This window comes from Falco biarmicus, chromosome 2 (genome assembly GCF_023638135.1).
Source record: "Falco biarmicus isolate bFalBia1 chromosome 2, bFalBia1.pri, whole genome shotgun sequence".
NCBI lineage: Eukaryota > Metazoa > Chordata > Aves > Falconiformes > Falconidae > Falco > Falco biarmicus.
In genome coordinates this window covers 119,914,966-119,928,085 of record NC_079289.1, presented here as the reverse complement: position 1 = coordinate 119,928,085, position 13,120 = coordinate 119,914,966, and the positions used below count along the sequence as shown (strand labels likewise).

Here is a 13,120-nt window from a genome sequence, read left to right as displayed (position 1 = left end):
GGAGAAAAAGAATCTTAAAACTAATTTAGAATGAAATAGGCAGTTATGCCTGATTAAATCTTGCATTTGGAATGAAGTCGGAATATCCCAGACAAACAATATGAATATGTAAAACAATGATGGGAAAAAAATAGGGAACTGAGGCTTTTGAGCCTAGATCACAGATGCTTCTGTTTCAAACACTTTTTCATAAAGACAGAGGCATGTGGTGCCAGAACTACCAGCCTTCATCAGAGAAAGTCTTGTGCTATGCTGAGATTGAGCCAAAGGATTGAAATTATTTCTATTGATGATGTTCTCAATATGTGCCACGGCAGTCTTAAACTACCTCTCGTATTACACTGTATTTCTTGTTTGTGCAGCAGAAATTAATCAGGAAAAAACCCCACCATCTGATGTAGTTTTCAGATTTTGTTTTAATTATGGGCTCGTACCAATTGCAGATCTTCAGGAACTTGTAAATGAATATTTATGCAAAACAGAGGTGTTTATCCTTTTATTATAGGAAATGCCAAATGGATCTCCAGTATTTATTGCCTTCAGATCATCAACAAAAAAAAATGTACAGTATGATGATGTACCAGACTACAAAGACAGGTTGAGTCTCTCAGAAAACTATACATTATCCATCAGGAACGCACGGATCAGCGATGAAAAGAGATTTGTGTGTATGCTAGTTACAGAAGATGATGTTTCTGAAGAGCCAACGATAGTCAAAGTCTTCAGTAAGTAAATCTAGTTGTTATTACTGTTAACATTCATCAGCATCTGAATCGTAAATTACAGGAACTTTTGTTTAAGGGAAAGATTAAAGCCAAGAAAGTAAGTTTGGCTGAGTAAATTACTAAGACTAGCAATTTCTGCGGCTTTCAAAAATGTAATCTACTGGTGGCATTTGTGTAACAGGACTGCCTGCACTTGCAGTTTATTCATGATAAGTGCTGGCTCAAAGAGAATTTTAGGCTTTGATAATGACTCACTTATGTGATGTCATTTGGCCTTGGAAATGAAAAATGTAAAATTAGCACTGATTATTTTCCATTTGTTCTCCGAGCGAATTTTTCTGCAGGAGGGAAGCATTAACTGTGTGCGGTCTGCAGGATTAGATCGAGGCGAGGTTTAAAGCATCTCCGAGCAGCCAGTATGCAGCAGTATGAGCGGGGAGGGAGGCAGCGAGGGGCTGGCAAACCAGTTGCCAGCGCCAAATGTTGATGTTGTCCCCTGCTTGAACCACCAGGAGGAACAGCAATCCGCGGCAAAGTTTAGTGGCGTTCGAGGCGATGCGATGGAAACGTGGACAAACCTGGCCACTTCCGAGCAGAGATGCAGCCCCTCGCAGAGGTGGCCCTCAGCCCTTGGCTAGCACTGATGCTGCCCAGTGACGGCAGTGGCTGTCTTCTTCAGCTTGATTGTTTTATATGTCTTTTTTTTTTTTTTTTTTTTTTTTTTTTGGCCTTTGTCACTCTTCAGATGCTGGTTTACGCAGTCAAAGTAAGCCTTTGTGGTGGGAACGTGCTGACTGCAGGGTTGGGCATTTCAGAGACCACATTTGTGCTTGGAAAACCCGGCTGCACGCTTTGGAAGGGCAGCCCTACGCTTTTCCCGGGGAGAAGGTGTCAGGGAGCCATCGGTGGTGTCACGGCAGGAGTCTGTCAGTGGCAGAAATGAGTTTGAAGCTAGATTAGGAGTCAACAGTAATTCCTTTCCCTCTTTTCACTTTCAATTTGTCTGCAAGAACAATCGAATTAGTGACAACAGGGAGGAGTGTGCTGGGAGCACGCATAGTAAACACAGTGCTTCGGAGGAAATGATAAAGAATTATCATGTTTACTTATTGCACAGCAGTAAATATGTAGATGAGACAGTGGTATATGGTGAAATGAAATGCTAACTGCTTGAATTACTGTGTACTGTACTAAATATTAACACAGTGCTAACTCAGCCGTGGAGCACAGCTTGTATATTTTATTTTATGCATTAATACTAATAGAGAAAGCTTCTGTTTACTGAGGAAGATAAGAATGGAGGATGCCACACATGCAATATCATAGAATTGATTTGATTGGAAAAGACCTTTAAGACCATCAAGTCCAGCTGTTAACCCGGCACTGCCAAGGCCACCACTGAACCATGTCCCTGAGTGCCATGGCTGCATGGCGGGGACGTGACTCCGCCACCTAAGACGCCACCTCCCTGGGCAGCTTGTGCCAGTGCCTGGCCACCCTTTCGGTGAAGACGTTCCTAATATCCAACATAAACCTCCCCTGGTTCCTCTTGTCTTGTTGCTTCTTTACGTGGTAGAAGAGACCAACCCCCCCTCGCCACCACCTCCTGTCAGGCAGCTGTAGGGAGCGAGAAGGTCCCCCCTGAGCCCCCTTTTCCCTGGGCTGAGCACCCCCAGCTCCCCCAGCTGCTCCTTACAGGCCAGCTGAGCACTGCAAGAAGAGGTTACCTTTGCAGTTCTTCATTTTGAATTCACAACATTATGTAGGGTTCTCTGAACATTTCTTCGCATTTAACTTCCTTGAGCCTGCTTTTTGGGTTTTCTTGGGGTTTTTTTTTGCTTGTTCTAATTACAAAAGAGTTCAGAGCAGCCTGCAAGCTTTGTCTATTTAACCTGTGGAGTTTATTTAACTTGTTGAAGCACAGGTAGAGAGCAGGGCTGCAGCAGGTGTGAACCCTCATAAACCAAAGTCTTGCGCCCCTGAAACTCAGCTGCATCCCCGAAGTGGTGAGGGAGGCTCTGTTTCGCTGGAGCTTGCCATGTCCTCAGCTGTGCTACCTGATTAACTCAGAACTAACGAGCTGCAATGGCTCATTGCACAGGTACCACCTGCTAGTCTCACTCACCGGACCACTCAAACAAGCTCTACCAGCTTTCCAGATGGATCCTGTCAGCATCTTTTTGCTGAAAATCAATGGCTAGTTTCCAGCGTGGAGCAGCCCAGCGGACAGGAGCTGTGGTCCAGCCACACCGATGCCTGGCTTTTGCAGGCAGTGAGCTCTATTCCTCTGTATTGTAGGGCCTATATGGAGTTGCAAAGTACTTTGGCAAGCCCTTAAGCTGAGAGACAAGCAGTGTGCTGAAGCTGCAAACCCACCAAAGTGAGCTCCACTGCTGCCAAGTTTACAATTTCTTCTCGCAGAGCTAGTAAATGCCAGATATGTCTTTTGTAGTAAATTACCTTGGAGCCCCTGCTGTGGCCAGGGGGTCTGGCAGCAGGCGGTTCCCTTCAGAGCGGCTCTGGGAGAGCAGGTGGTGAGCTCCCAACTGCGGCATCGTCACCACAGCATGCAAAAAACCACACAGGGACCATGGAGCTGGGGGTCCTCCCGTTGGTCACAGCCCTGCAGGGGGTCCCCAGCACCGAAAGGTCTGTGTTCTCAAACCAGTCCTGGGGGAGATGAAGGGAGGGAAAGGAAGCAAAGCAGAGGAGGGGGGAGGATGGTGGTGTGGTTTGTGGTTTCGATCAGTGGGTGAGTGTGACAGGCAGCCAACTGTGCCTGTTTATGCGACCCAAAGATCTGAACCAGAGGGGCCTGTTAATGGTCTTGTAAAACCACATTTGCTTGAATTGACAAGAAATTATTTGCCCTGGACAGGTTCTTAGAGAAAATAGGTTACCCTTTTTCCTTTAAAACTAACAAAGGACAAATAAAAATGCACATATCTTTAAAAAAACAAATACCCTTTATTAGCCCTTTGAAGAAATTGCAATGGTTTTGGTGTATAGCTTTGGCTATTTCTTTTGTTTCTTTTTGATTTTTGCCACAAGCAAAGTTGTTTGCAAATGTCGAATGAATGGCTTTTGTTGCCTTTCATTTCCCTTTTGAGCTGTTGTTGCTGCATCGTGGCATAATCTTCCAAGCGAAGAATATCTGTGCATTCGCACATATCCCGACACATACACATACCTGCAGATGCGCACAGAGCAAAGGGATTCTTTTGGAAACGGGAGGCTTGCCACCCCTGCCGCAGCTGGCGTGGTGCACCTGTGCGTTAGCAACTTCAGCAGGGTGCGGAGATCTTGGCCAGATAGCGTGAAGTTGGCTTTGGGCTGGGGTTACTGACATCCCAGCACATTATTTCATAGGGAGCTTGATTTGGGAAAAAGGTCCTGTAAGCTGGCATGGTTAAGGATGTTTCAGTCTGTAAAAGTATAAAGTACACTTACTTAAGCAGTATAGCTAGGGTGGAGAGGCTTCTTTGGCTGTATAAACATTGATTCCCCCCACACACTCTTCCGCTCTTCTTTTAAAAGTGTGGGGAAAACTGTCTCTTTTGGAGATGAAGATTTGCATTCCGGGCTTCAGGCCAAACTATTTTAACAGACAAGTTATATAGTCTCTAGAAAGTAGCCTTTTATGATGGAAACACTGATAGATCCTCCACTTTGGCAAGCTAAGAGGTCCATCTACCATAATAAAGGTAAACAAGAAGACATACTGACACTGAAGAAAAAAATATTTTTTTTTAAGAGAGTCATAACTAACTCAGAATCAGTTGAAGTAATTACACTTATCTCTATCATCTGGATTTCTGAAACGTAACAATCCCAGTTAGGAAAAATAAACATTAGAAGAATGATTAGGTTGATTTTGTTCCTTTATATGTGGCAGCTCAGCCACAGTACTACCCACAGTAAGGCCGCTTTTCTGTTGCTATAGTTTCTGTACCACTGGTTCCTCCTCCAGCATGTGTATCACATAAATCAGATAGATCAGATCAGGTTCTCTCATCCCAGCTGCTGAACTAGTCTGCCTGGCTAAAATACGTATTGTCAGAATGCATGGAACTCATGGAACTCATGACAGGAGGTATGACACATTTTAAGGTGATGGCTTTTCCTTTTCAATCCATTTGCTAATATTGAGGTAGAAGTATCTCGCTTTTTCTTCTTTTAGTGGCAAAGCGTAGGTAAGACTATGCCAGGCCAGATGGTACCATTTAGCCTCAAGGTCTATGTATCTTGTAGTAACTTTCTGCTTTTCAAACAGCTGTCTGTGCTCCCTTCACTAGTACTTTTATCCTGTTTGTGTTTTAGAACAACCCTCTCAACCAGAAATCTTACATCAAGCAGACTTCTTAGAAACAGAGAAGCTACAAATGGTAAGAGCAGCATTCTCCTCCCGAGTTACGTGCCTGATGGTTGCCTGAAGTTCACAGCCAAGACAGAGAGGCGGCGGGCTGAGGCTCGGGGGGTGCGTGTGCTGCGTGCCCACCTGCCTCTGCGCGGCTGTGGTCCGTGGCCAGGCTGAGCACAGCAGCTCCCTTGCTGCTGCTGCGTTAGCCCTGCCCGGCTCTGCAAACAACGGCCGTCCTGGGCTTAGAGCCACCACTGAACCCTCTTCCAAAGCATGCCTGAGCCTCGCTGGTGGGATGTGTCCTATTTAAGAAAAACAATTGGGGTTAAGGATTTGAACTTTCTGGCAATTTTTACCCAAAGCAGCATAAACGAAAATAGAATTATATTAAAACATAGTGGAGAAAAAGAGCAATTCCTTTCTGTTTTGCAGCTCGGAGAGTGCGTTGCAAGGGACAGTTATCCTGAAGGCAATGTTACATGGTACAAAAATGGGAGAGTTCTGCAGCCTGTGGATGAAGGTACGTTTCTGTAGTGGCCAGGCACAGGCAGGGGTATGCCCCAAGAGCTGTGTTCAGAGGGGCTGCTCTACTTTGGTCAGAGGTGTTGTTCCATTGAGGAAACTACTCACGTGGAAAGATGAAACTGGAAGGAAAGTTTGGGGCTTTGAGGAGCACCCAAGCTATGCCGTATCACCTCTTTCAGTTCCAGCTTTACAACCGCATCATGGGGAGGAGGGGTGCCTTTGGTGGTGCTAGTGCAAAGCTCTTCTCGAGTCTGTGTAGCTAGTGGAAACCTGTATCTGATTTCCAGCTTCTGCTCGTGTATTAGCTGTCTCGGTTTCGTACCTGTCCGGTATTGTGTTGTGGATCATGTATTCATCATCTCCTTATACAGGTATATTTTCTCCAGGATATTTAAGAACTGTGTTTTTCCCTCCCTTTCACCTTTCATTTTGACAGGCTGATCAGACCACAGTATTTTACCGTCTATAAACCAGAGAATGCTTACAAAGTTAAGTCATAAATACAATCCTACAAATTTTTTTTGCCAGCGTCTTTGAGGCCTTCTTTCTGTCTTACAAATTAAGCTGCGATTTGTATTTAAAAAAACACTAGTTTGCAATTAGTTTTTTGTTTTGAGTTGATTTAAAATGTACAGTATGTTAGGGGTATGTTGTTGCTAAAACGTTGCTGGTATATGTCCGTGGCAATACTAAAGGAAAACTGTTTGTGCAGTCTCTTGGGTAATTTGTCATGTTGCTTGCGTGTTTGCAGCCTGATAACAAATGCAGAGCAGGCAACAAAATGTTGGAAAAAGGTTGCAAATTCTGCCTGTGTGACGCTGAACCAGTATTTCCTTTTCAGTTGTGGTCATAAATTTGCAAAAGATTGTGGACAAAGCAACTGGGCTCTTCACCATGACATCATCTCTTCAGTACATGCCCACAAAGGAAGATGCAAATGCCAAGTTTTCTTGCATTGTGACGTATTACGGACCGTCAGGCCAGAAGACAATACAGTCTGAACCAGTTGTCTTTGACGTTCACTGTAAGTTATTAAAAAGCATCTATTGCTGTAGGAGGTCTGCCGCAGGGCGGGGGGGGGGGGGGGGACAGGGACGGGGACACACAGACCAAAATCGGAGACAGTTTAAAAAATTACAGAGACATTGCTGCTTGGCTGCCAAGCTGGTTTCTTCAGAGCTCATTTGCAGCAAGATGGTCAGAGTACGTTGTCTGTGTAATTTTAAATTTGAATCTTCAGATTTACCTGCGATTTCTTTCTTTCTAACAGTCAAACACTGAATGTTGAGATTACATTGGCAAGGGGAAGGGGGTAACCACAAAAAGTTGCAGTGCAAGGGGCTTTTCAGAACTCAAACAGAAGTTAGAGTGGTTGACCGAGTTGACTTCCTGTGCCCCCTGAAATATGCAATGAACACACAACGCAGGTTTCAGTACAGTCAAATGTTTTTCATTTTTCCCAAGTCAGCACCAAACAGCTAATGCCGGCAGGCTGCCTTGCGCAGAGCACAGCACCTTCTCTACAGCTGTAAGGTGCAGATTTTTACATTTAAAATGTATCATTGGAGTATTGGTAGACTTTTAAGCAGAGTGTTTCTGTAAATAATTCCTTCCAACTGGCCTAAGCCTTAAAGGAACTTCCTTACTGTGCTATTGACCCATGTGAAAATGTGAAAATCGTAATTCTCCTTTGAGTGGCCACAACAGGCAGGGGGCAGGGAAAGGGGGTGGTAGCAGGGAGAAAGGGGGGAAGAAGCATTTCAGTCTTGTCAAATGATGCTTGTGAAGGACTGTAGGAGGCAGAAGGTCACAGTGGAATGCAGAGGAGATAGGCAATATGGCCAGCCCCATGTTCTCGTTCTGCACACTTCAGGTATTACCTCAGCTTACAACAGAAAAGCCTCTGTTTTGGGAGTGATAGGCTCTAAGTATACAGTTGGGCATCTAATAGGGTTTTAATAGACATGGTGTGACAGCTCTGTGATCCAGCTGAAAACAAAAAAGATTGCTAAGGCAATGGATTTCTCCAGCTAGCACATGTGCCCCATGGGCTTGAAAATTAAATCCTCTGGCTTGCAGTGGCAGGGTATGCTCTACCTAGGTGGTTGCTTGCTTCTTCACAGGTAATGTTTGTTGGGCTGCAGAACAGGGGATCGGTTTTGACCTTGGTCAGATGAAATCAAACCTTGGAGCAGCTGCTCCTTGGTTTCACCTGGAGAAGCTGGAGTAAATGAAGGTCTTCTTTTCACTAGCTGTTTCTCCAGAATGACAACTGTCACTCCTAATGGGGAAGAAAACCTTTGGAACAGCAGCCATTATCCTTGGAAATAACATACAGATTTCAAGCCTGTGGACTTTAAAGCTAGAGATTTTTTTATTTTTTTTTTTTAGTTTAAAGTTGGGTACCAAATATCACTGTTGCGTTTCTTTTCTTTTTTCTGTCATCTGTGGAGCCCCATGGCCATGAATAACTCCTGCTGTGTATGGCAGATGTTCACAGGGAAGAAGTGTAATGACCAGAAAGCATTTTTTGCTATCACTTGCTGAGAGATGCTTTGCTGTCCTCATTTCACGCATTCGGCTACTTCACCTGCTGAGGATGTGGCTCTTGCAGATTTCTGTGATGCACGTACTTCGTGCACCTGCGGTCGTGGACTGCCCAATGCGAGGGAAGAAGAAGGTTGCACAGCACTGCAGAATCGCACCAGATAGCATGTGCGCTCCGTGTTAAAGACTTAATGATTGCTAGACTGGTTCTTTTAAGCCTGGTCTAGTAACAACTTAATTAAGACCGTTCTTCCTCCAGAGACAGGCAGTATCCTTGTGCTGCTGCTCTGGCAGCGCCGGGGGACAGGCACACCCTCAGTGCTGAAGAGTCCTCCAGTGTGAACTTCGCCTGTCGAGTACGGGCTAACCCAATTTCCCTTCTGAGTATTTTCATTTGCAGTAACTTCAATTCCTTACTCTGCTCAAATGCCTCTCCAAATGAATTTGTGAAACTCTTTATTAGCAGACGTCCAGAGCTTCGACAGATGAATTTTGTGATTGATGTTAGTTGATGATAACAACATGTCTGATTTGGTTTTGGGTTTTAATTTAGTTGAGTGGTCCTAATTAGTTTCTTTCTTAATAAATGTGATTTTTTAATGAGTCAAATATAATGGAGATGAAAAAAAACCACCAGACTCTAACTCTAAGAAATGGAAGTTTTTCCGCCTTTTTTTTCAGGTTGTCTGTCAAAACTATTGTGTTTTGTATCTGTGAAGCAAGTAGAAAAAAAATCATAAAGAAGACCTGCTGTTCATTCTTTGCAACTTACCCATTTGTCTTAAAGAAATGGGGAGAGCATGTTTAAAACTATGCCTGCACAAGGTATTTTTTGAAGATACACCTATTCAGTTTGACTGTTTGGTGGGGGTCAGCTCTGGGTTGGTGCAGTCTGTAGTACCGAGGTGTTTAACAGCTAGCTGACGTTGTGGAAGCAGCCAGCTGCTGTAACCTAGTGTGAGAAGAGCTGGATGCTAGTTGGAATTGGATAACTCTAGCTCAGCTAGCGGTAGTTACCAGCTCTGCGTTGCAGCTGTAGCAAGCAAACTACAAAGAGTAGCAGGAGTAAGACAGGAGGATGCTTGGAGCTGGGCAGTTAGGTAGATCTCAGATATCTAAGTTATTTAGAACCTGTTATGCCGGGTTCTGCTCAGCATGGATCAGCGATCCCAGGTCATGTCTGTGAGGCAGAATTCCCAGTTGCGCCCTGTTGTGAAGTCTCTGTCTCGTCATGGATAAACTTCTTTTCGTAACAGGTTAGAGTCAAAACCAGTTTGTACTCATGCTTCTTCCAGCAGTGGTGTTTTCCTTGAAACGACGCAGTCATGGCTGGGTCTGGGATAGCAGGTTTACTGAGTAGCAGCCTTTTGGTGCTGGCTGCCAGGATTTTACTCTTGCAGAAAACAGAATCTCAGGCTGACTGAAGGTAGGATGGGCCAAGCCAGGGATGTGTGCCCCTGAGAGGGAAGATACACCTTCTCTGTGCTGCTCCCCGTATTGGCGATGGCAGGGGAGCGCATTCTGCACGCCGAGCAGCGCGCAGCCTTGCACTGAATGCTGTGTCTTCCTGTCATCAGGTCATGTCTTCCTCAGAAGGGTGACCTCTTCACCTTGGAGAACAATGTAATTAGTCTTTTGCTATTTACTGCTGTGGATTTTATTTCCCGCCCCCCTCCCCAGTTTAGAGAATGATACTAAAAATTTGCTTCTGGTTGATTGCAGTAGATAAAAGGGTAAGGTATTCCGACATGAGACTGAGGGTTTGCAGGAGCGTCATTCTTGTTTAACTGTGTCCATTTTTAATCCAGTTCTGTTCATCTCTGTGGTAAAAACCTGTTCCAAATGAAAGTCCTAAAGGCTTCCTCATTATAATTCATCCCTCTTCAGTCTTGAGACAAAGCCTAAGCAATGCCAGGGTATATCTAGACATCCTTTATGATAACTTTTTTGCATTTGGTCTTCACATAAACTCAAGAGAAGTAGAGATGGGTTTCTGCAGTAGGCTCGCTCTCCACAAAGCCCCTGAAAATGTTTTTTTTTGTGGCGCAGCAGCAGCCAAGAGGCATGCGTGTGCTTCCTGGCCAGCTGCTTCATCGCATCCGTGGCATCCCACACCAGCAGCGATGCTGGGCTTCCATTTCCTAGGCCAGCAAAGTTGTGCTTCAGCTCTGAAGCTACGGAGATGGGAGCTGTTCGGAGGTGGGAGGGAGCCGAGGCTGGTGCATCTGAGGAGGGAGGAGGGGGCTTGTTGAAGCCCAGTACCCCTCCTCCAACAAGGAGGAGCGAGGTGCTGTGATAGGGCTCTCAGACACCGAGAGGCCACAGCAGAATGCAGCTCCTGTGATTGAGAAATCTTGTCGCAGAAGACAGAGATGATGAATGCCTTGAGGGCTGGAAGGGCTGTAGAGCACACGCTTCGCTAAACACACAAAATCAACTGTCGGGCAAGGGTTTCTCTGCCGTGTAGATTTTTTTAGTGTCTAATAAGGTGCACTGTACTGTGTCTTAATGCAAGACTGGCATCTTTGATGGAATTTTATTTATTCATTGAAATTAAAACAGTGAGAGTTATCTGCCCATATTATTTCCTTTAATTTTGTTCATTTCACTTTGTTTTTGAAAAATTATATTTAGGCTTCTACTTAGAAAGAATAGCATCTATTAAAGTACACTCTGTCTTCACCTTAAAAAAAATCACCAAAGTAAAATATAAGTTATAGTTCAACTTCACTGAACATGACAGAAGTATGTTACATTTACAGTTCTGTTGACTATGTTAAGGGTCCCATTATGTTCACCAAATTCATCTTTCTGAAAGCCTGTAGTGATCAGCATATAGAATAGGCTGAACGTAGTCGCTTAGTTCGTATTTCTTTCTTTTTAATGCAAGGCGGCTATTATCTAGTACTAATGCGAAGCGTTGACAGCTTCAGTTATTTTTCTGATTGCTGCAGTCCTCCAAACAGTGAGCTTTGCAGAGGACAAGTTAATCCGTCATAATGAAATCGCACCATGAAACTCTTCATACTGATCAGGTTGGGTTTTTTTAAGCACGTGACGTGGTTGTACTCATTGCTGTTTCAGCTACAGGTATTTTGGTGAAGAAGAATGAATTTTATACCATATGGATTCTTTGCACTTCATTGAAAAAAATGTAGAAAGTGTGATTAACTTCAGTTCTTTTATTAAAAGATCTGTGCATGCAAATACCTTCACCTGCTTGATGATAACATCACATACTCTTCAGCCATGCATACATATGCATAGTGTTACTGTGTGGGGTTTTGGCAGAAGCTATTGAACATATACGTTATTTTCACAGATCCAACAGAGAAGGTGACCATTCAAGTGCTGCCACAAAGCAGTACCATTAAAGAAGGTGATAACATCACTCTGAAGTGCTTGGGGAACGGCAACCCTCCTCCGCAGGAGTTCCTGTTCTACATTCCGGTAAGGCCTGCCTTGCTGTCACTGCACGGTGAAATATTCTGTATCATCCCTTCCCGCAGACATTGCTACATGTCAGTGTAGCCGTGATTTTGTAACAGATGAAGGAAGCGATTCGATGCGACTAAACCTGAGGGCAGACATCAGCCATCATGTCAGACTCCGAGGGCGCCTCACCTGAGCTGGCAAAATGTTTTGAGAAAGAAACTCTTCTTTCCCCCACCCCACCTCAAGTTTTCTGGGGTTAGGACCTACTAAAAATTGCCAGGTTTCATTTCCCGTCATCAGATATTTTGATAGGAAGCAGTTTTGACTAAACCAGTTTAGTGTCTTGAATAAAACCATCTCATATGTTGTCATAACAGTCAAAGATCTAGCAGTGAAAGTACAGGAAATTAATGCAGCCATTTTCTTGACTTCACAGATGAAACATTTTGTGCAATTTCTTTTCTTTAGTTAATTAATTGTTTAATGGCATAACAACACAAAAAAGAACAAGTGTGACAGCACAGGAGAAAGCGTAGAACAAATCTGTCAAACGCATAGGATGCAGATTGAGAAAAATAAAGTCTTGGGTACCATTAATCTTAGTATTGGTCAAATCCACAGACAGATGTGGTTTTATAGTCCAAGATTCCCAGTCCTGCTTGTCTCTTCTATGTCACATCCCATTTTTTTTGTTCCTGCTGCAGTCGTGAGCAGAGCTGATCTTGAGAGAGGCCAAAAGCAGTGGCATGCTTTCAGTTATTTCAAAAACTGCATGTTGCCCTTTGAACGTAATCCTCATCTGCTTTGGGTGGCTCCTGGCATGTCTCAATTGCTGAAGAAGCAGCCAGAGAAAGTGGGAGCTGAAGTCCTCTTATCTCGGAACAGCCATTTAGATTCAGCGAGTCATCCTAGGAACGCACTAGATGCCAGGGAAAAAGTCTGTGGTGTCTGTCCCCGCTCCCCTATCACAGCGAGCCAGCTAAACACCTGGGTTTGTCTTATCTCCAGTCTCCCTGCTTCCTGATACTGGTCCTTTCTCTCAAGGAGTGCTGGAATTAGTGATTTCTTTGCAAGGCTCGTGGGTATCATCAATCTCTTGCTGGATTCAGAGATACCAGTTAGGGTTTCCTTCTGTGCTTGCTTCAAAGCTGATCTAAGTGAGTTGGTTGTAACCCCAGGGAAACTGGGGAACTGGGCAGCCAGAAAGCAATGCTGGGTGGCTAATTCAACACACCAGTTTCCATGGATAACTGTGTATAAGATAGCCTATACCCTAACAGGCTCCATACCATGCTGTGGACAGAGCAAGGTTTGCTGGTGCTGTTCAGAGGTGTGTAATGCAGCACACGTCATGTCATGGTTGTTCCTAAACGGAATGCATCGTTCCAGATGCAGATTCAGAAACAAGATTTGTTTTGCTGCAACACTCTTATTCGTAGACTGTTTCAGTCTTTTGTTTTCTCCCTTTTTCTGCTAAACTTTCAAATTTTGATTTTTAATATCTGCTTCAAACAAGTGAGTCATTCAG

At 44.2% G+C, this 13,120-nt stretch overlaps 1 protein-coding gene across 3 annotated transcripts in view; it reads left to right on the top strand.

Annotated features, from left to right (window-relative positions):
• The window catches only part of ALCAM (activated leukocyte cell adhesion molecule), a 124,942-nt gene that overhangs the window by 89,615 nt on the left and 22,207 nt on the right, over positions 1-13,120 (top strand). For all 3 annotated transcript variants that reach the window (XM_056328691.1, XM_056328692.1, XM_056328693.1), the window contains exons 3-7: positions 506-725; positions 5,046-5,110; positions 5,518-5,605; positions 6,452-6,634; positions 11,480-11,607. In XM_056328691.1, coding sequence (XP_056184666.1) covers positions 506-725; positions 5,046-5,110; positions 5,518-5,605; positions 6,452-6,634; positions 11,480-11,607 — 684 coding nt within the window. The remainder of the gene's footprint in view (positions 1-505; positions 726-5,045; positions 5,111-5,517; positions 5,606-6,451; positions 6,635-11,479; positions 11,608-13,120) is intronic.